This window comes from Gopherus flavomarginatus, chromosome 8 (genome assembly GCF_025201925.1).
Source record: "Gopherus flavomarginatus isolate rGopFla2 chromosome 8, rGopFla2.mat.asm, whole genome shotgun sequence".
Taxonomy (NCBI): domain Eukaryota; kingdom Metazoa; phylum Chordata; order Testudines; family Testudinidae; genus Gopherus; species Gopherus flavomarginatus.
The window spans coordinates 3,614,752-3,637,909 of NC_066624.1; the positions used below are offsets into that span (position 1 = coordinate 3,614,752).

The window sequence follows — 23,158 nt, forward strand, 5'->3', positions numbered from 1 at the left end:
TTTTGGTTTGAGGTATTTTTTAGGTCTGCAGAACCTAAACAAAGGCTGATTTTCACACTGAGCACCCACTCTTTGAAAGTCAGGCGCCTTTAAGATGTCTCCAGTTGGGCACCGAAAAAGGTTCACGAGTCACTTTTGAAAACGTAGTCTTAGAAAACATAAACTTACAGTGTATAAAGCTTTTCTAATTATTATATTCCACCACACACTGCTGCAGTGCACGACACAGATTATGCCAGCCAGCCGAAGAGTGCCGTAAAACCTTAACTCTACCTCAGCGCATCACATAGCTGACACACGCCACATATTGAACAGAAGAAATATTTCAGAGAGTTTTAACAAGTGTCATTGGGCTATTTTTGTTAACTTGAAAATGTTTCTTTTCCACCTAAGCCGGCAGGATGATCTGGAGACAAACCTTATTCAAGAAAGGCAAGTTGCCGCTGCATTTGAGCTGGAAGTGAACTACTAAATGCAGCATGTGTCATTCTCTTAGTCTTTTGAATTAAAACTCTTTGTGGAGAATAAAATAAGCAAAGTTTTTCACAACTCCCAGGAATTGAATGCATGAAAAAAAATCTGGACAAAATCTTAGTTTATTTTGCTGCCTTTTAACAAAAGTTGGAGCAAGAGCGATTCAGATAATGCAGTGATGTTTCCTGAAGACAAATGCGCTATGCTCAGAACCACCATATGGAAATATCATGTGAAATCAGGGTTGCCATGGCAAAAGCATTTAATTCACCAGCAAGCTGGAAGTGAACATCAAACCTGTGTAACTTGTTGGTGCACACAGATCTGCTGCCGGAGAGCTGGTAAATTAATAGGGCACCCTGCTGAAAAGCTGGTGACATTCCTTTAATGTCTTGGGAAGGATGGGAAAGACGAAGAAAAAAGAGTCTGCTTGCGGTGAAAAAAGGAACCTGAAAATTGGACTGGCCAAAATATGAGCACCCAGTGGTGCTCACTCCTCTAAAATTAGAGCTATGCAAAGGACCTTCCATCTGACCTGAGATTTGCAAACTGCCTACAGGATTTGGCTATTTAAATTAATGGAATTCAGGCATTCAAATCATCCCATCAACTTTTCCTGGAGCCCTGTCTCTGGCCAAGGAGTCTCCCTCGCTCTGCACTGGCTGCGTTTGTCACAGGCTGTTTAAGCAGAGCAGGGTTCTCCCCACCCGGGTCAGCCAGTTGTCAATCAGGGCAAGCATTATTACACTGATATCCTTTCTGGCCAGTTCTAGGGGCTGGCTAGGTGCACATTAAAGAATCTTTAGCACTTTGGGAAAAGGTAAGGGGATGCCTCAATAGCTTCTCTCCGTAACAAAAGGGGCTGAAGTCCAAAGCTTTGCGGGAGCTCAATGCACAGGGACTGCAATGTTGGATATATAGGTGTCTATTGCAGTACTGTGAATAGTTTTACTAATGCATTGCAGGTTTATAGTGCCATGCACCCAAGGATATCAGTGCGCTTCAGACATTTTCATTAATCTGCATAACTCTTTGATGTTTGAGCCACTATCATTATATCTGGGAAACTTAAACCCAGCAAGCTTAAGAGGGTTACCTGAGTTTTCCCAGCTGGAAATTGGCACAGCTGGGAATAGAACCCAAGTGTCCTAGTGCTCATCCCCAGACACTAGCAGACCACATTTCAGGACCTGAAGAAGAGCTCCATGTAGTTCACAAGCTCGTCTCTTTCACCAGCAGCGGTTGGTCCAGTAACAGATATTACCTCACTCTCCTTGTCTCTTACAAAATACTAAACATTCAGCAATGAAGAGGGGTTGGTATGAAAACAAGTTTAAAGCAGGACAATAATTAACCTTAACTTTCAAGTGACTTTCCTGAGATAAAGCTCTTATGCAGGAAATAGCACTGGCAGGCAAATGGATTGCAGAGTCCCTTCCCAGGGGAAGGGGAGGTGACTTGAAAACTGCAACTTGTTCAGAGCAACACGTCCATGCTGCACGCTAATAGCAACCCTTTGTCGCTCACGGGGGGTGGAAATTGCTAGCCCCGCATGCTAAGCCTGCTGCAAAGCGACAGCATAATAATAGTGTTCTTGCTCCAGCATGCCTCATTTGCCTCAAAATTACTAGATCCCAAGGATAATTAAAACAATTATAATTGTTTATTTCCATGCTAGAATTGTCAAGCATTGTAGCCTGTGATGGGCAGCCGGAAGAGAGAAGCACTCACTGTTTTCTCACAGGCGTATTACTCACTTTCAGGCTTCGGATCACGCCACACAGGGCATTACTTGCACCAGAAGAGTGCCTGTCATGGCTTTCTTGGAGGAGAGAGGAACTTTTGTCTCACGATCTCTTTCCTGTATCTCCTGCCCCGGCTCTACGAGCCTGTTCACCCCTTGCTCTTTCTCTTCTCCCACCCCTCCAGTCACGCCTGTCCTCTTTAATAGCTGCTGCCCTCTCTTGGGAACTGCTTTTTAGTGCATTATGATGAGCCTTACCAATAACCAGACCTCAAACTGAACAAGAAGAAGTGAGTGCGGCCTGGCTGCTGGCTGGTCTCAGACAACCTGAGGCAGGGACAATGGGCTGCAGCCCCAGCTGGCGTGAGGTACACCAGCTCCCTTGCCACTGGTGGAACTACGCCAGTAGACGCTAGCCAGGGATAAAATCCCAATATTTCCAAAACACGGAAAGTGTTCAAGTGAAGCTGTAAATAAATAGTCAGAATTAATCCTAGACACTCTCCCAGATTGTGGGAAACCCGGCAAACAACCACTGCCCAGAACCACCCTGCAGCCAGCACTTCTGCAATGTCACAAGAGGGAGGGTGTCTAGCGGAGAAGGCAGGAGACCTGGGTGCCAGGCTCTGCTTTGCCCTGACCTGTGGCGTGACTTTGGGGGGAGTCTCTGCACCTCTGTGTCCCTCCCACCCTTGGTCTGGCTTGGATTGTGTGCTGTCCCAGACAACCACTGCCTCCGACTCTGCGTTGTGCAGCACCTAGCGTCAGGGGCTCTTACTTGATTCAGCCTCTCTACTGTAATACAAACAACTAACACCAGGCGTTTGTCCAGCAAGGGGCTCCCAGAAACACTGCTGCAGGGCAACAGTGCCCCAAGGCAAGGCTGGAGAAATAGCACACCGACACACAGCACTAGGGCAGGGAGCCCACCTACCCATCCTGTCCTCCCCAGGCAGCGTGACCTCCAGGTTCTGAGGTAACCAAAGAGGGTCCAGCCTGACAGGTCCATCTTCCCCAGGGATGAGGCAGGAAAGGAGGCGTGTGAGAGGGAGGCGGGGCAGAGGCAAGAAACATTTTGCATCTGGAGACTGGGCCAAATATTGGATTTAGGTTACAAGTGAAAGGAACGTGAGGCTGTCCTGTCGCCGGTGGCACAATCCAGATACCACACTTGTCAACACCTTGAGCTCCTTGGCTTGTCTTCTGTCCCCCACCAGATCCAGCGAGCTGACTCAGATGCTATTTTAAAATCAAAAGAGAAGACTTTCTCTTGCTATCCAACATTTGAGGTGTCCTCACTCCCAATTTGGTAAGTACTAGGAGACCACGAGCGGCACCATCTATAATTACTTCAAAAAACGTTCATTACTAGCGGGTATCATGTGAGATCACAGGGCAGCCTCGTTGTCAGAGACGACTAGTGGTAGAGAAGCAAATGGAATGTGTGGAAGTCGCTGATGGAGGAGCGGGACAGTAATTCATTCCTAGTTAACATACTCAGTCGTTATTTGTACAGTATCAGCGTTTGAGGTGCTTTAGAGAGAGGCCTGGATAGACAGTCCCTGCCCCAGGAGGTTACAATGCAGGCAGCGTACAAAGGCCTTCAGGCACAGGGCGGTGTGTAAGGTGACTCAAAGTTGGAGCCAAATTTCTACCCCTCATAGTTCAGAAACACAAAAACTAATGTCCCCCTCCAGTTTATTTATTTTTAAATCTCATTTTTTTAAGCCAATCTCATGATTTGTGGGCCCTGACTCGTGAGTTTTTAACACTTCAGGTCAGCAATACCGTACTTTTCCCTTGAGTTTTGTGACACTTTTTCGTCTGCTCAGCGTAACGCTGTCAGCAAAAGCGACGCCCTTGGTGTGAAAGGCAGGCCGGGGGCTCCTGGGCACACAGAAAGCAGCGTGTTTGAAGGAGATCTTGAAAGAAGAGAAGGAGAACTGGGTAGCACAACTGATTACAGCCCTTAACATATTTGATTATTGTTATCAGGTCTCCCTTCATCTTATTTTCTCAGGACAAAATATATCCAGTTTTTTTAAACCTTCCTTCCTGGGTCAGGGTTTCTAAACCTTTTATCAAGTTTGTTCATCTTTCTACAGGTTTTTTAGAATCACCTTTTGGAATATAATTGAGAATTCTACACCTACTCCATAACGTTTTAAGGTTGCTCGAAAATATGTCACCTACAGAAAGGATATGACTATCTATTTAATTCTGGAGGTAGTCAGCATCATTTCCATAGGACTTTTCCAACAGGGTTGTGTCTACCCAAAGTGCCCAGACCACTGTCACATTCTAGAGGTACTCAGCAGCTTTTGTGCCCCGCATCCCACGAAAGTGGTATCCGACAGGGGGACTGGGATGTGAGACACTGAGACGCAAATTCAGCCCCATGCTAGTAACAACAGGAAGAGGCATATGCTGTTGCACCAATTGGGTGTTCCAGGCTGCAGCTGTCACTGTCCACTTGGTGGCAGGAAGTGCTGTTTGTGCGAAGGAACCAGCGTAAACCTGTTCCGGGGGCCAATGTAGCCCTAGGTAGGACTACTCCTCAGTGGCGAGAGTAAGTGGCAGGCTAAGTTTTCTTTCCTTGGGTTCAGCCATGCCTGGAGCTGTTTGGAATGGAGGAATCACTCAAAAGGATGCCCAGTTATTTCTGGAGAATGGTGAATACCTCCAGGAGAGGACTGGAGTTGCCATCTTCAGAAAGAAACTCACTCCAGAATAAAGACAACTCCACTCAGCCAGGCACGGAGTCTGCATCCAGCTCCCTGCATGTAGACATAAAAAGGTTCCCCATTTGACTGGGTCCACCACCATCACAACAAAGAATAGCAGTATTGCAGGCAGCCTGCACTCTGCTGCAATGTGCTTAGGCAGATGCAACAATGAGCAGGCTGATAAAACAATTTGGCATATCCCAATCCAGATATACATATGAGCTTGATGAAAAAGAGTCCTGATCTTCAGGGTCTTCGCTCTTTCAGTTCTCAGAAGGACCCCTCCTCCTCCTGTGCTAGCAACAGCCATGTTAAAATGCAGTGGTTTCTCCCAAAGTCCGGGATAGGTCATAGGATGCGATCCAACATCCATTCAAATGACTGGGCGTGTTTCCACTCTGGACTGGGAATGAGCCCTTAGCCCCAATGACAGTTTTGGTGATTCAAACCCTTGCCCAATGCTACTGGAATGAGACCACCAACTTTGTTGTTTCTGCAGAATCTTACCTAAGAACATCAGAAGACCTTAAGAATGGCCATTTTGGATCAGGCCAATGGTCATCTAGCCCAGGATCCTGTCTTCTGACAGTAGCTGATACCAGATGCTTCAGAGGGAATGAACAGAACAGGGCAATTACTGAGTGATCCGTCCTGTTGTCCACTCCCAGGTTCTGGCAGTCAGAGGCTTAGGGAAACCCAGAGCATGGGGTTGCATCCCTGACTATCTTGGATAATAGCCACTGATGGGCCTAACCTCCATGAACTTATCTAATTATTTTTTTTAACCCTGTTATACTTTTGGTCTTGACAACATCCCCTGGCAAGGAGTTCCACAAGTTGACTGTGCACTATATGAAGAAGTACTTCCTTATGTTTGTTTAAACCTGCTGCCTATTAACTTCACTGGGTGACCTCTGATTTTTGTGTTATGTGACAGGGTAAATAACACTTCCCTAGTCACTTTTTCCACACCGGTCATGATTTTATAGACCTCTATCATACCTCCCTTTACTTGTCTTTTTTCCAAGCTGAACAGTTCCAGTCTTTTTAATCTCTCCTCAGACGGAAGCTGTTCCATACCCCCAAGCATTTTGTTGCCCTTCTCTGGACCTTTTCTATTTCTTTTTGAGATGGGGTGACAAGAACTGCGTGCACTATTCAAGATGTGGGATATCTCGGGTTTATATAGCGGCTTTATGATATTATCTGTCCCTTTCCTAATGGTTCCTAACATTCTGTTCGCTATTTTGGCTGCTGCTGCGCATTGAGTGGATGTTTTCAGAGAACTATCCACAACTCCAAGTTCTCTTTCTTTAGTGGTATCAACTCATTTAGATCCCATCATTTTGTATGTATAACGGGGATTATGTTTTCCAGTGTCCATTATTTTGCATTTATCAACACTGAATTTCATCTGCCATTTTGCTGCCCAGTCACCCAGTTTTGTGTGGACCTTTTGTAGCTCTTCACAGTCTCCTTAGGACTTAATTATCTTAAGCAGTTTTGTACCATCTGCAAATTTTGCCACCTCACTGTTTATTCCTTTTCCAGATCATTTCTGAATATGCGGACTAGAACTGGTCCCAGTACAGATCCCTGGGGGACACCGCTATTTACCTCTCTCCATTCTGAAAACTGACCATTTATTCCTATCCTTTGTTTCCTGTCTTTTAGGCAGTTACTGATCCATGAGAGCACCTTCCCTCTTATCCCATGACAGTTTACTTTGCTTAAGAGCCTTTGGTGAGGAACCTTGTCAAAGGTTTTCTGCAAATCCAAATACACTGGATCCCCCCCACCCGTCCATATGCGCATGCATCGACTTGCAAATGCAGGGCAGTCAGCTCTGTTAAATTCAGTAAATTCCTGCCTTCACTCACGATAAAGGACAGGAGGATGCAGTAAATTTGTGTCCTTTGCTGGCTCTGCCTGGCAGTTAGGTTTGCGGGTTTTCAGACAAAACTTGCCCTGTAGCAAATTATACTTGCAAAGAAGCAAGCTCTGCAAACGTTCAGCCTTTGTGCGGAGCAGAAAGCAACAAAGCCGTTTTCTCACCAGTTCTGCCCTGCTCTCAAGACAGTCTCAAAATGCTGCTGGAAATCCACTCGTCCTGCTTCGTTTAAACTACTTCCAGCGATCGGAAGAATGTCCTGAATGACGTTAGCTAAGGGCCCAGGTGCTGAATAGCTCATTCACACACTCAGGGAAAGGGAAAAGAAAGGATGTTGCTGCACTGCTGATAGGGTTGCAATATCCCAAGCAGTGCAAGAAGCCAAATTACCAGGGTCGGCGCTTCCATTTAGGCGACCTAGGCGGTAGCCTAGGGCACCAGGATTTGGGGGGACAGCATTTTGTGGCGGCAATTTGGCAGCGGGGAGGGGTCCTTCCGCGTTCCGGGTCTTCAGCGGCAATTCGGCGGCGGGGGGGTCCTTCCGCGCCCCAGGTCTTAGCCGGCAATTCGGCGGTGGGTCCTTCACTCGCTCCGGGACCCGCTGCTGAAGTGCCCCGAAGACCGGGAGCGCAGAAGGACCCCCACGCTGCCGAATTGCTGCTGACTGGGAACGCGGAAGGACCCCCACCTAGGGCGCCAAAAACCCTGGCGCTACTCCTGCAAATTACGTATGTCCCACGCATGGGCATTGGGGCGAGAAGGCACAGGAGTCCCCGTGCCACTGCATAGGAAGCAGCCCTGGAGTTCAAGGAGGTTACTGACACTGTGGGCAGCACTGCAGGGTCCAGAGTGTCGGGCTGGGCTGTGGGTTGAGCCCTTCTACTCAGCTAGCACTGGCAAGGCTCTGCTGGGGAAAATAAAGACATGCTGGTGCCGAGAATGCTCCTCCGCTGGCATCCTGCAAGCTCATCTCTCTCCCCTGCCACTTGGGAGCTCCGTGTCTCAGCTCCCCGCTGGGTCTCAGGGCCGTAACTAGGCTCTCAGAATGGTTTGTAACAAAGGGCTGTGTTCACTGGCTTAGCAATCTTCCCTAAGGAAGATTTTAGCTGTGCAGTGACGCTGATCACCATTAAGGAGCCTAACAAAATTAGGGATGGCTCGGACAATAGAATAGGTGGCACATTCATTAGGGTCTCAGAGGATCCCAAACTGGGAGGTATTGTGAACTTCAGGGAGGGCAAAAAACTGGTACAGAGGGATTGAGAGAGATTAGAAACCAGGACAGAGAACATCAGCCTAACCTAACCAAACAGAAAGTCATGTGTCAGAGAGCAGCAAGCGAAGGATGATACTTGGAAAGCAGCGCTGCCAGCACAGACCGACTAGGAATATGGCTAGACATTTCTGAACGGCGCGATCTGTTAGAACATGAAGTAGTCTCTTCGGGGAATGGTGGGTGCCTTGCCTCTGGGAAAAGCACTGGGCTCGGCCCTGTGCCTGCCCCTGGGGAAATGAACAGGTCAGGCCTCCTTCCTTGCCAGTTTTTACGGGCTCTGTGCTCTGCTCTGCTGTCAGATGGGGGAGGGAAAAGCCAGGATCGGGGTGGGGAGCATGCATGGAAGAGAGCAAGGAGGAAACATGCAGAGAGGAGCCCTGCTGCTTCCCTCATCACTTAGAGGTCTTTTACCATGGGTCAGAGCAAGGTCCTCAGAGCAAGCAGGTACTGGAGCAAAGGCACAGCCAGCAGATGCAGACTGTTCCCTTCACACAAGCAGCAAAATGCCGCAGCAGAAAGCAGTGGAGGCTAACGCAGATGGGAGCCTCACTAACTCTCCCACTGCAGCAGTAACTGGAGGGGCTCACGTCTTATAGCCCTGGGGGGAAGCCAGTGGCCTCACGGCTTCCCTGGAGATAGAAGGGAAAAGGATTGCTGGAGGGTCTGCAAAGGGACACCTGCTCCGATGTTCTGGCTGGGAGTGTCACAGACCCCCAGCCTAGCCGCCTTGCTGCTTCTGAGGTTGGGGTGGGGGAGAGGGAGGAGCCGGGCCGCATCCACAGAATCTCTTCACCCCCAAGGGAGTTTGTTGCTAGAAGGAAACCAACGAGCCCTACAAGAAAGCTGGTAGGAGGTAAAATGTGATATCCCCTGGTTTGCAGATTCAGACACTGCTTCCTTCACCTTGGATAAAGGACAAACCTGGCTGCTAACCCTGATTCTGTTGCATGTGCCCCTCTGAAATGCAGCATCAGAGCATTTTTAAAGTTTCTCCTGAGCCTGAAGTAAATGTTAGCTGCTGGGGGTGGGGGTTTGCTAGCAGCAGAAACATTTGCCCTAGCTGTTTAAGGTCTCAATTTTCCAAAAAGAGACACAATTCCCCACCGGCTGGCACCCTTGTGTAGCTATTTACTCTGGTGCAAAGTGGGTGTACGGAACATCAGCTCTGACCTGTCCAGTCCCACCAGTGGTATTTATGTCCATGGGGGACGGGTGCAAATGATTGCCCAAGGTACGAGACAGTGGGAAACAAGGCCCTTGTATTTGGTCTCTTTTGTATTTCTTCCTCCCATTACACTAAAGCACTCTACATTTGAGAGAGCTTCCCAAAGGCAGTAAGGGTTTAGGAAGAGTCACGTTTGAGTCTTGAAATATCTGTTCAAAGCTTAGCCTAGAGCAGTCTTTTTATTCTGGACAAGTCACTAATTCAACTCCTCATTTATCATAACCACAGAGCAGCAAATGCCTAAAAGAGGTTTCCAGTGCTGTTCCATGCAGAAGAAAAGAAGGAAATGACTTGTAGTTGCTCTAATGGAGGCTATTTGCTGCAATAACATGTCATGCAGGGCGAGCGTTTTATAATTGTCTTGTGCAAATAAGGACAGAGAGATGGGCAAACTGCAGCAATATTGTATTAGCAGCATTCATCGAACCCTCACCCCCCACACACCGATCTCGTCGTGATAAAACTCAGCATGTTTAAAAACACCTCATTTGCCAGCTGACTCCATACCTCTGCTACATTCATGTAACGAAACAAAAGGGAAAAAAATTCTTCCTACTTATTCAGAGTATGGAATTACTGTATTCAAAAATGTAATTGCAAAGAAACTAAACTACAAGTGAAACTGAATACAAGTTCTCTCAGGCTCTGTTATAAAATATTTCCTAGGAAATGTATTATAATTTGAATAAAATAACTTTATATAAAATAACATGGTCCCTGGAGAGAGAGAACTAAGTACTGAAATCGATCTGGTTAAATGTTATTTGAATGTGACCGTAGCGTGCTAATCTATAGTATATTCTCAATCACTCCTAGAAAGCGATGTAGACAGTAATATCACTTTGCATTTAGCAACACACAAAGCTGTAACGATGTAGGAATTAAAGGCTAATATTTTAGGGCAGATTTTATAGGTTAATATTCAAAGTTAATATTTATTAATTGTGCATAGTTAATAACTATATAGTTTTTTCCAGGTACTGTTATACAGTAAATAAGAGTCAATGGTTTTCTTTGCTTCTGTTCTCCTTACTGTAATTTCATTCTTTTTTCTCATCAGCCTTGTCTCCATGAAGACCAGCATACAGATCTTTCTCCCCATGGGCAATTTGGTTAAATATGTTATGTTTGTCCTGGACCCAGACTTTTCTTCCTGGCTGATGCTTATGTTGGCATCCAGACAAACGAAGACAGACTGTCACACTTGTCAAAAATACACCCCATCCCGGCTGATTTCAAACTGATGACACCAGAGGCGTAACACCCATCTCCCTCACTTTTTAAAAATAGTATGCAAATGACAGAGCTCATCTTACGCTCATTAGCACTGAAACATACAAGGAGGACAACACTACATGCTCCTTTTTCCAAAGCTGAAAACCAGAAGCTGTCAGAGACCATCTGAGGGTTATGTAATCCTTTGGTGCAGCAATGACTTCAGTAATTAGAACAAAACAATAATATGATAGTCACTTACATCCACTACAAAGATCTTCTGGGAGTCATCCAAGAACTGGACTTTCAGATGCAGCATCCTTGAGCACGCAGCTGAGCTGTTAGCAAGTGCAAGAGTCTTGGTAATCTGCGCTGTGTGCCAGACAGGGTACCCTGACTCCTCTTTCACACACAATTTCACTCTCAGCTGGATGGAGAAGGCTGTAGCCACTGTTACACAGATGCAGACTTCTCTTTGGAGGGAGGTCTGGAAGCAAAGGAATGCAATGCCGGGGAAGAAACACAAATACAGTAAGCAGTGATCCTGACAGCTGCCTCTTCTAAATAGCAACTTGTAATTGCTTTTTGTAAATTAACATTACATTATTATTAAGAGCATCCAAGGGACTGGTTTCAATGGAGCCACTCAGAATTTAAACTGATGCAAACAAGAGTGGGTCTGGCAAAAGCAGAGATTTTTCATTAGTTGTTTGAGAAATGCAATGGCTAAAATCATCCAAATTTCATGCAGTAAAGTCAGAAGGAGCAGATCTATCTGCTCGTATTAGTTGTCTGGTGGTAATAACTTCATTCTTCCTTCTAACCCAATTCTTAAGTTGTTAAATACCAGCCTAAAAACTAGCCCTGTAGCCTGTATGGAATCAGACTCATTCTTGCTGTTTCTGTGAACAAAGCAGAGGAATAAGCCGATATCTTCTGAACAGATTTGTATGAAGCAGCCAGACAGAAGAATCTCTCTCACTGTAGCCTTGAGAAAAGCTCACAATGGAATAAAGAAAACCATGAAACATCCTTGCTCTGGGGTTTTGTTTCTAACTTGCACCTTACACCACACTTGCTTCAAGATTAGTTGAGGATCACAGTTCTGTGAGACAACCTGGCTCCAGGATTCAGGACCCACCCTTCTACAAATACCAGCCGGCTGCTTCGGCTACAGTGATCAGCTGTGAAACAGTTAATATTAACATTTCAGGCCTCAGAGCTGACTCCCCCAGACACTTGCCTGCATGTCCACTTGTTCCAGGGCATTTTCCCCATTTATACCCATAAGCACCAGGGAGCAGCATTGCACCTGCTTGCAGCAGGAAGAAAAATCTTTACAACCCATAAGATTTCTTTGGCTTTAAAGCAACAGTGGCACAGTCCCACTAGATGATGCTAGTAAGTCATCATGATCTGAGAGGTATGGGCATGATTACAGGGGATCCTGGCTTTCCTGGCCATTTGGGACAAGTCCCATGACTAATATTCCCCATAATGCACCTTGCTGAATCCTGTGGGGTCAGTTGCGAAGGCAGCTAGACTAATTCACTGTCTTGCCACTTGCAGAGGAATGAGCATCAGCCAAACGGAGAGGGATGGCACCCAAAGGAAACCATCCCTTCCAGTCACCTTGCTAGCACCAAATGCAGCATATGTGCTATGAGGCTCTGAGAGTTATCACAGGGAAACCCTCATGGTCCTGTCAGCGATAGGAGGAACCCCTAGGCATGACGGGAAGAGAGAGCATTGGACTGGGACTGAGGAGACCTGGATCTGCCACTGACCTACTAGGTAACCTTGGGCAAGTCATTTCACCTCTTTGGACCTGTGTCCTCACCCCACTTTTGTCCGTTTAGTCTGAAAGCTCTGCTGAGTGCCGGCACTGTCTCTCATGATGTGTATGTGCATCATCAGGCACAGGGAGTGCCCAGGCTCAGCTGGGACCTCGCAGAGCTACTGTCATACAAATAAATAGATAAAGGAAGTGACGCCGAGGAAGGGAAAGAGAGACTATTGGGAAGAACTGGGTGTTACATTCTCAGTATTGTTCTTGATCCCTTTGTAAAGTGCCTCCTACCCATACCTTGCTATGGAAATAACAACAACAGTACTTCACCATAACAAACCTACCAAGGTGCTTTCTGGGTTTTTCACCTTCCTCTATAGAATCCAGCACAAGCCACTGCTAGGTATGAGGGCCACTGGGTCTGTTCCATGTGACAAGTCCTGAATCGGGTATTCTAGGATTCGGCCGAGTGGTTCATACAATTAACGAGCTTTATTCAGGTTGTAACCAGGTAACTCGCTGTGTCCAGTCCTTACAAGCTATTCTTTAAAACCCACTGTTCACAATGGAAGAAGATTTTGTCTGGTTTCATGTCACATTTCTGTGACACTGCTAACAACGTTCTGCTGTATCTCTCCTTGCGCCATAGCAGGAAGGGGCTAAGTTCAGAGAAACTCACCAAGATGCTGCATAGATACTAACAGTGGATTTGTACTAACACTGTCCATTACATATTTCATAGCTGCTTCTTACTCCCACAGCAATGCCCCCAGTCCTGACGCGAAGAAACACAGCCTCATGGGCCCTTCCATTCTTGCCAAAGGAATGTTGACTGGCATGGTGGAGCTGGGAACAGAACCTGCACCTTGGGACCCTGCATGGTGCCAAGTACTCTCAGCTCCTGCTGACTCCAGGATCTGGGCCATTATATGACTCCAGACAGTCAGTGATGTGAGAGGAGACAGGTAGATACAGCTCAGGGAGTGAGAGGTTAAAGTGTCAGATGAAGAGGGACAGAAACCCCATAGTTCAGCTAGCCGCCAACTGGAGCAGATTGTGAGAGGTACAAGTCAATCCAATTTCTGAATGACTCCCCTTCCCAACCAGACAACAAAACTCCTCTGTTGGCCAAGACAAGGAAGAAGGATCTGCTGTGGTCTGCACTGGATTTTCGTACAGATACATTCAAGGCAAAACTCCACTGGCATAGAACAAATGTGCTGCCATGGACAAAATAAACGCGGTTTGCCTTGGCTCATGATCCAGGCTGTTCGGGTCGCTAGGTGTCATGTATAAATCATTAGACTTGGCTCATCCCACTTGGAGTGCAGCTCTTCTCCACGACAGATGCATTTTTAAACACACAAACCATTAAGGATTGATATGCACAGATGGGAGCAGCACTCCAGTGCTGAGAATAACCTGGGGGCGGGGGCAGCCATGTGATGTCAGAACATTGTGTGGGAATGTGTCAGCCATAAACACCCTCCGACCCTGCATGGCCACATGATGTTGTGGTGATAGCTGGGCAGAGGTCCATAGGTCAGCCCATCATTCCCGAGAGTTTGCAGTGGATGTGGAAAGACGGAGCAAGCTGAAGGTGATGCTAGCAGACAGGCTGCTCTTGTTTGGGAACTATTCAGAGGCCGATGAACTTCTAATGAAAGTAATGGGTAGCGCATGGACACTGGTGGGGAGGGGGGCCAGCGGGGTGGCAGCAGTTTGTAGCAGGAGCAGCAGAGAGCCAGGCCTGGCCTGGGAATGGAAGTTACTGAGGGCCTGAGACAGGCTGAGCACTGACCACTGAGGAAAAGGGGGTGACAGCAGAGAAGTCCACATGCCTGGACTGCTCATAGAGGAGGCTGAGGAGAATCCGATATTAGTCCCATCTCTCTCTTAGCTTGCAATGTGAATTGCTTTTCAGTTCTCATCTGCTGGCTGGAGGAGTCAGGAATCCTGGAGTCTGACCCTGCCACTGACTCACCACATGCAAGCCAGCCCTGTCTGCTGGTTACTCACCGGAGACCGCAGGGCGAGGGACTGAGTAACGGCTGGAGTGTGGGCGAGTGAGGGCTGGGCTGGGCTGGGCTCCTCAGCAGCCAGAGAAGCAGAGTCCCCTGCGCAGCCATTAAACCAACAGCAGCCAGAAGTGACACAACCACAATGCTGGCAACTGGGGGAATCCATGGGCACGGAGATGAGGACCAGCGGCACTGGTTGTGTCTGAGCACAGCAGATCCATCCCTGTTGAACGAGGCCAGAGGGGCACTGAGGGCTGCCTCTCCCCCCCAGCCTGAGCCAGCAGATCCCTGGCTTCCAGGGCTCCCCAGTCCCGTCGCAGGCCTGGCTGTATGAGGCTGACTAGTAAATAAAACCATATCCCTCCTGCACCCCACCAGGGCTCCCTGAGTGGGGGGCTTGAGAGCCCGGAGCTCAGAAATGTCAGAAAGTCTCTGTCACGCAGGGCTGGGCTGGAATCGAATGGATCACCCAGCAGCCGCAGGCCACCAGCTGCAACGGGGAGCTGCTTCTCAACAAGCGCCTGGCCCGGCGGCCTGCTGCGCACACAGTCTGCGTGTAGGCAAGGCGAGCTCAGACCGGTGCGCAGTACTGACCCAGTGCTCCTCGGGTGAGGCTTTTCCCAGCCTGCCTGCTCCATGGGAAAAGCACAGTGTAGCTGCTATCGCTGCGTCTGACTGGCACACGGGGCTCTAGCAGTCAGGGATCACACCTCCTCCCAGTCCTGAACAGACACGGCCTTCCCTTAGCAAGCCGTGTCCTGTACGGCTACGTCTGCCGCTGGGCGGTGGTCTGTGCTTGCCAATCCCCTGCTATGCTGGCCCAACCCTCGGGGGAGGGGGTGCCACCAGCATTCGCCTGAGTGGGGGTCCCAGGGCTCTATCCCCTGAACTCAGCCCCACACACTTCCCCCCACACCTGCCCTGAGCTCCCCTCTGCTATTCCCCATATCCAGTGCTGAGCTCCCTCAGGCTGCCTCGGAGCCCAGCCCCACACACGCTCCCTCCCCTGCTGGCACCATACCCTGCCCGGAGCTCTTATCCAGCGAGGCTGAGGAGCACCATCCCCACCAGGGGCCAGCCATTCTGGGAGCCCCTGACCCCATCTTCCTCCTGTCTCCCTACTTCCCCAGGAAGCACCAAGAACCAGATCCAGCCCTCCCATCTCCCCAAGGCTGGGGTTCCCGGTGTGCCCTGCTCTACTTCTCGCCAGGGGCTGGGGGGCCAAGTCGGCACACGGGTCGCAGCACCACTCAAATTTGGCCTCCCCTCCCCTCCATCCTGGAGGAGAAGCAGCCAAGCCAAATTTCCAGCTCCAGTCAGGGAGGCCTGGGTCCCCACTCCTGGTGCCCCTGCATCCCGCTGCTAACTCTACTGCAGCAGCAAAACGAGGAGCCTCTGGCTCTGCCCCCTGTGCTATCTCCAAAGGGGATTTCCATTCATGGAGTTTGGGGTTTGGACTCGTGCAGTTTTTCTTCCCCTAATATCCTCCCAGAAGCAGTGACAGGAGCAGCATAGGACATCTGGCCAGCACCCAGGGCCCCTGATGAATAGCTGAGTCATCCAGGTTACATGACTTCAGAGTCTCCTGAACATTCGCTTGCCAGATAGTTGGCAAATGTACTACTCTGTTCAGCCATCCTCCCCCCAGAACTGTTCCCTCTACATGCCAATCAATGGGTCTTTCTTTTCGGTTGGCAAAACTACCTATCAACCGGACCTACTCACTTGCAGATCCGAAAGGAGATGCCCCTGAAAAGGGAGCTTGACTGGGCAGTATTATAATCCCATCCTCAGCTCCTTAGCAGGACATCCAAGTGCCAAATGCACTTTGCTGGTGCTTCTGGGAATGCGCACCCTGCTCCCCGTGCTGGACCTCTGCCCTATGTATGCCTGTTTATTATTTAGCTGGGTTAGATGTTTGGTAACTATTTTTTAACTCATTTTGCTGGGGGAAGAAGCACTTCAGACCCTCCCCAGTGTGAATCCACCTGAAATCAGCACTTACGGTTGCATTTTCCATCCGAGCCCAGAGGCCAGAACCCTACAACTGAAACTGGAAGCAAAGGACGGGTTTTGCTTGCTGTTGGGACAAAGCTCACAGGTTCAGCTGGATGCAACACCCATTCTGTCTGGTTGTAGACCCCTGAGATTATCTATGGGTCTGATTTATACACTGCTCTCCATCTGCCAAAGACAGATCCTTCCAGCCGTGCACTCTTTCCTTCCTGAAAAAGTTCTCCAGTGATTTTAGGCACTCGCCCTGCCCCTGCTCTACAATGGATCCCTGACTGTAGAGGACTCATGGACCGGGGAATGGACCAGAGACCATGGGTGTGTTCCTGGGTCTGCCGCTAAGTCACAGTTTGAGCTTGGGAAGTCACTTAACTTCTCTGTGCCTCAGTTTCTCCACCTGTAAAGTCGTACCTACCTTTACAATGCACTTTCAGATCTGTGTATGAAGAGGGCTGGTCAGAAGTGCTGTGTATTGTTTTCAATGAGACCTCACCTGCTTCTTTGGGTACAGATTGCAAACATGCAAAGTGGACAAAAATTGATGGTTTTTTTTTTGTTTTTTGGGGAAAAAAGGGTTTTTAATTATTTAAATTATAGTAAGTTTCTCTTTTTAAAAATAAAACTGTTTAAATATCTGAATTTAATAGTTAATACACCAACACCTAAACTTCTTATAATCTCTTAAAAAAATAAGTATGCTGTATCCATGAGCCTCTATCAAAAACTGAGCTAAAGGCTGTTTTTCTAGAGAGAGAAAGACTCAGGGGGAACACATCTAGCTTTGGAGGTCAACCGTTATAAATATGGCTCTACGGATCATGTACCATATTAAGGGCTTGATCCTGTGGGGAACTCAGGGGGTGTGCTACTAGGTGCAAGAAACTGGCAAAGGAGACACCAGCATCTCTCTCATTAGGATCATCCCATGAACCCACCTGGGTGGTCTCATACACCTATTTTATAGCCTCTAGTGTTGATTTCAACAACTGGCAACTGGAGAAAACCTGCCATGGCTGCAGGTCATAAAAAGACTCTGTCTGGGAACATTTTCAAGAAATTCCTGTACTTCTGGGTGGAAAGGGAACAGGTGCCAAATGTAAACAGTGCGACTAGGAGATGTAAGGCCTGGCTCTCGAAATGAACAGCATTATGGAAAATGCTCCTCAGATGGCAGTGACTTTGAAGATGATGATGTGAATGTATCTGAACAACCTAGATCAACTGGTTAGTAAACTTATTTTTGCCCCATTCTTATGGCCTGCCTACCACGTCCTTACTGTGCTATGATGATAACTTAGATTATGGTCAGAATTTTTGTTTTTAGACAGGATTACTTACTTATTACTTATGAATTTTAGACAGGATTACTTATGAATTTCAAAATGTTAGTGTTCAAAATATTACTGGTATGTTAGTTTGTTGTGGGAGTATTTACTGTTACTGCTGGACTTCTGGAATGATTATTTTATTGCTCAATACAATTGAACATCCTAGGCGAAGACGTCCTGTTTAAAAGTAAAATTGTATCAGGCATTTACAAATTTTAACATTTAAAAATTTCTTTTTCAAATTCTTTGGTACATTGCTAGAAATAAGGATTTAAATAGATTTTGATCATCCTTATGATTTATTAATTATTTTCCCTGTAGAACTGGGTTTAGAATAAATTACATCATTTAAACAGTGGTACAAACAGCGGCGGTAGGAGGAATCCTTCATTTACAATCCCATTTTTTAAAGCAGTGCAGAGAAATGCTCAGTGAGTGAGAGTGACTTGTTTTTATGACTTTGTGTCAGTGCCCAACTTAGACATAAGAGGTTGTGAATGTCAATCATCTGCAACGTCAGCAGTGCTGCCACTAAACATGTCAGACAGTAGATTACCCGTATCCAAAAAAAATTATAAAATAAAACTTTCTTCATCATCCAATCAAACCATGGCTGAGTTTGTAACCAGGACCAGTCAATTCCAGGCAGATCCCATCGATGAAAAGGCTGTTCAGTTCATTTATGCAACAAATTCTCCCCTTTGTCTTGTTCAGAACAACATTTCATTGACAGGTTCAATCATTATGATCAGCCTACTGTGGACTCAATAGAGCAGACATTGCTGCAAAGTTTTTGGCTACAGGGTATAAGAAGGAAAATGAGCAGTGTGCAAAAAACATTGTTGGGAAATTCATTAATCTGAGTCTTGATGGGTGGAGCAACGTACACCATGATCCAGCAATACATGCTGGTGTGACAACAGAAAGTGGAGTGTCTGTCTTACAGAAACAACTGATACATCAGGAAATGCCCATACCGCAGAGTACTTAAAAGAAGTAGCAGTGAAAGCTGTCACAGACTGAACAGAAATTCAAGCGTCAGTTGTGTAGCTTTGTCACAGGCACTGCAGCAAATGTAGCAAAGATGAGAAGAAATCGAGAAGAAGGTAACAAAGGGAACCTGAAACTTGTAACGCATGGGTGCAGTGCTCATTTGATGCATCTTTTAGCTAGCATCTTGTGCTGACATTGCAAAATACTTTCATGACAACCACTCTGCTTCAGCCTCACTGAAGAGAGGAGGCGAAGCCAGATGAATTCTCCCCCAGGATGTACAGTGGAATTCAGTGGTTGACTGTTCTGAACTATGTGTTCAGAACTGGCCTATTCTGATGACAGGTTGTGAAGAAAATTGTGACCAAACAGATGGAACTACCACAGCCAACGTACTCAGCACTGGACTGCAGAGCAATGTAGAAGATGTGCTGAATACGCCGAAACCTGCTTCCAGAGCCTTCCACAAATGGCGGGAAGATTGCTGCTGGGTTGCCGATGCTGCTGAAATTTGGAAAGGACTTCGAGGGACCTTGACAAAAGAGGTGCTGGCAGGAAAGAGGCGGCTGGATCAAGCAAAGTACCAGGGTAGATGCCGAGCTGCTGAAGAAGATGCTGCTAAGACCTGAGCATCTAATAATCACCAGCCGCTTGTGCCAGCCATAACAGCTTTCAGGGTGGGAGGGAACCATTCGAGCAGGACACGTTTGCTGATGCTGTTTTAAAGCAAGTCACACCGCCGAACCTGGGGGAAGTCACTAGCTAAGCACCCGGGACCAGAGCCCGCCGAGGTGCTAAACCAGCTTTGGACAGCGGTAGCCTGTTCTGCAGGCACAGAAAGAATATTTACTCCATTCAAAGTTGAGAGATCGATTGGGAGTTTGAGAAAGAGGAAAACGTGTCTGTCTCTTCCAGTCTGTGAATAAAAACGAGGAGGAGGGGACGGAATTTAGGAGACCGTTGTTTCATTTTTCAAGAGACTTACATGAGTAGGAATGTAAGATTTCACAATTAGGCATATTTGAAAATTTTCCCGGGCTGACCTGAAATAATCAGTTTAATTCACCGACTACAGTAAATCCCTGTTTACTAAATCGTTTAGCTGTAAATGTGAAACGTTTTGATAAGAGAAGTTTATGTATCCAAAAGATTTGTGGTTGTTTTGTTTAATAAAAATAAATTGTATCTGCTGTTTTGTGCTCAATTCAATTCCAGTTACCATCCCAATGCAACTTGACACATATCATGAGAAAAATGTTAATTATCTAGTAAATAAGCAATATATTATTCCACAATTTCTAACATCCTAAAATGTACAATTAATAAGAATCTGAATATATAAAGTTATATATTTGCTTGAAGAAATATACACAGTTATAGTGTACCTTCCTAGGTAGCAAAACCATGTATCAACTGTAGTGTAAAAGCTCTATTTAATTCCAAATCAACATTTTAATGCTTATATTAATCCAAGGAGAGGGCACCTTTTTTTAGAAAATAAGTGAAGTACAAATAGAAAAGTTGATTAAAATTAGGTGTCTCAAGTGATTAAAAAAATTAATCATGAATAATCACACAATTAAAAAAAAATAGCAATGACTTGCATGATTAATCGTGCTGTTTAATAATGGAATACTATTTATGTAAATATTTTTGGATGTTTTCTACATTTTCAAATATATTGATTTCAATTACAACACAGAACACAAAGTGTAAAAAGTGCTAATTTTATATTTTATTTTTGATTACAAATATTTGCATTGTAAAAAAACAAAAGAAATATTTTTCAATTCACCTAATACAAGTACTATAGTGCAATCTCTTTATTATGAAAGCTGAATTTCCAAATATAGAATTATGTCCAAAAAATAACTGCACTCAAAAATAAAACAAACAATGTAAAACTTTATAACCTAAAAGTCCACTCAAGTCCTATTTCTTGTTCAGCCAATCATTCAGACAAAAAGTTAGTTTACATTTTCTGGAGATAATGCTGCCTGCTTCTGGTTCACAGTGTCAGCTAAAAGTGAGAACAGGCGTTTGCATGGCACTGTTGTAGCCGGCATTGCAAGATGTGCTGAAGATTCATATGTCCCGTCATGCTTCAACCACCACTCCACAGGACATGTGTCCATGCTGATGATGGGTTCTGCTCGATAACGATCCAAAGCAGTGTGGATCGACATGTTCATTTTCATCACCTGAGTCAGATGACACCAGCAGAAGGTTGATTTTCTTTTTTGGTGGTTCAGGTTCTGTAGTTTCCATATCAGAGTGTTGCTCCTTTTAAGACTTCTGAAAGCATGTCCCACACCTCGTTCCTCTCAGATTTTGGAAGGCACTTCAGATTCTTAAATCTTGGGTCCAGTGCTGTAGCTATCTTTAGAAATCTCACATTAGTGCCTTCTTTGCGTTTTGTGAAATCTGCAGTGAAAGTGTTCTTAAAACGAACAACATGTGCTGGGTCATCATCCGAGACTGCTATAACACAAAATATATGGCAGAATGTGGGCAAAACAAAGCAGGAGACATACAATTCTCCCCCAAGGAGTTCATTCATAAATTTCATTAACACATTTTTTTTCACGAGTGTCATCAGCATGGAAGCATGTCCTCTGGAATGGTGTCCGAAGCATGAAGGGGCATACGAATGTTTAGCATAACTGGCACATAGATACCTTGCAATGCCGGCTACAAAAGTGCCACGCGAACGCCTGTTCTCACTTTCTGGTGACACTGTAAATAAGAAGAGGGCAGCATTATTTCCCATAAATGTAAACAAAGGTGTTTGTCTGAGCGATTGGCTGAACAAGAAGTAGGACTGAGTGGACTTGTAGGCTCTAAAGTTTTGCCTTTTTTTTTTTTGAGTGCAGGTATGTAACAAAAAAAATCGACATTTGTAAGTTGTATTTTCACGATAAAGAGATTGCACTACCGTACTTGTATGAGGTGAATTGAAAAATATTGTTTATCATTTTTACAGTGCAAATATTTGTAATAAAAATACATATATAAAGTGAGCACTGTACACTTTGTATTCTGTGTTGTAATAGAAATCAGTATATTTGAAAATGTAGAAACACATCAAAAATATTTAAGAAATTTCAAATAGTATTCTACTGTTGAACAGTGCGATTAAAACTATGATTAATCAGGATTAATTTTTGAGTTAATTGTGTGAGTTAACTGCGATTAATCGACAGCCCTAATTAAAATGAATTATTTCAATTAAGGTTTTCCACTTGGTGATTTAAATCATTATTTAAATTGCTTATTTAAACCAATCCACCTTGTTTTCATGCTTCCATCAATTAATATTACCTGTGCTGTCAGGGCCTTGTTTCCCATTCATTCTCCTCTGCATTACTTTCAGGTGCATCCAATCTGCACTTTGTTGGGGGATTAGATGAGATTATCTCTGAGTATTTCTGTGCCAAGTTTGCCCCACTCCTACCTGAGAAGGCCCTTTGCATTTCACACACACAGGCCCACATCCTCAAAGGTATTTCAATGGGAGTTGGGACCCGGAATGCCTTTGAAGATCTTGGCCTCAGTGTCTGATCTGGCCACCAACTTTCCTGTTTGAAATCATACCTGGTCATCTTGATGTCACCGTAACTTATTTATTAAATCACATGAAACTTACTTTATTGCCACGCTTGCATGAATCAATGCCAGCGAATTGTGAGTTGCAAGATTTGAGGGGATTGTTTGATACACAAGGGCTAGCGTTTGTCTGAAAGCTGCAGGAAAGTCCCATTTAAATATTTTTTTTAATTTTGGTTGTTAAATCAATATTAAAGCAGGATGAAAACCGCCTGACAATCTGGCAGCGGGATGCCATTGCTGCTAATGGTATGGCTATGATGCTACAGCTTTACAATGATCATAGGCACCAGCACGCAGCAATAAACAGTGCAAGGTAAGCACTGGTACAAATTCTGTGCAAGTCCCACAAACTTCACTGGGCCTGATCCCATCTATTGGTTCCCAGACAAAACCTGCAGAGTGAGCATGCAGAGATATATAATCTATCTGATATGGTGGAGAGAATCCTGCTGCCATTTAAGTTTCAGATCATGGCGCTGTGCAAAACAGGTGTTGCTTTGTTTTAAGCACTAGACAAATTACAAGTCAATTCAGAATGGACCTTTCCACTCGCTCATTTGACACTAACACAGCATGCGAAATTCAATTCAGCAGGGTCACTCGTTCCTGAGACCCAAGTAAAATCTCATTCTCACCATCAGGATGGAGGAGCGGCTTTTGTGCCTTGGCTGCTTAATTTTCATGATAATTTGGCTGTTGTAACAAGTCAGGGAATCATCTTGGGAGCCACCTACCATCCTTAATTCCTGCACACAACACCTAGTGATAGCAGCTGGAATGGCTGACACAGAGAGGACAGTACATGGCTCTTAAGGAGCTAATAACCAGAAGATCAAACTTTTTTGAAGAGGATG

General features: G+C 45.8%; 1 protein-coding gene across 3 annotated transcripts in view; it reads right to left on the reverse strand.

The window, feature by feature from the left end:
- The window catches only part of FRMD7 (FERM domain containing 7), a 31,478-nt gene extending 20,423 nt beyond the window's left edge, over nt 1–11,055 (reverse strand). For all 3 annotated transcript variants that reach the window (XM_050965280.1, XM_050965278.1, XM_050965279.1), the window contains exon 1: nt 10,814–11,055. In XM_050965280.1, coding sequence (XP_050821237.1) covers nt 10,814–10,870 — 57 coding nt within the window. In that variant the 5' untranslated portion in view covers nt 10,871–11,055. The remainder of the gene's footprint in view (nt 1–10,813) is intronic.
- Nucleotides 11,056–23,158: the final 12,103 nt, after the last annotated feature.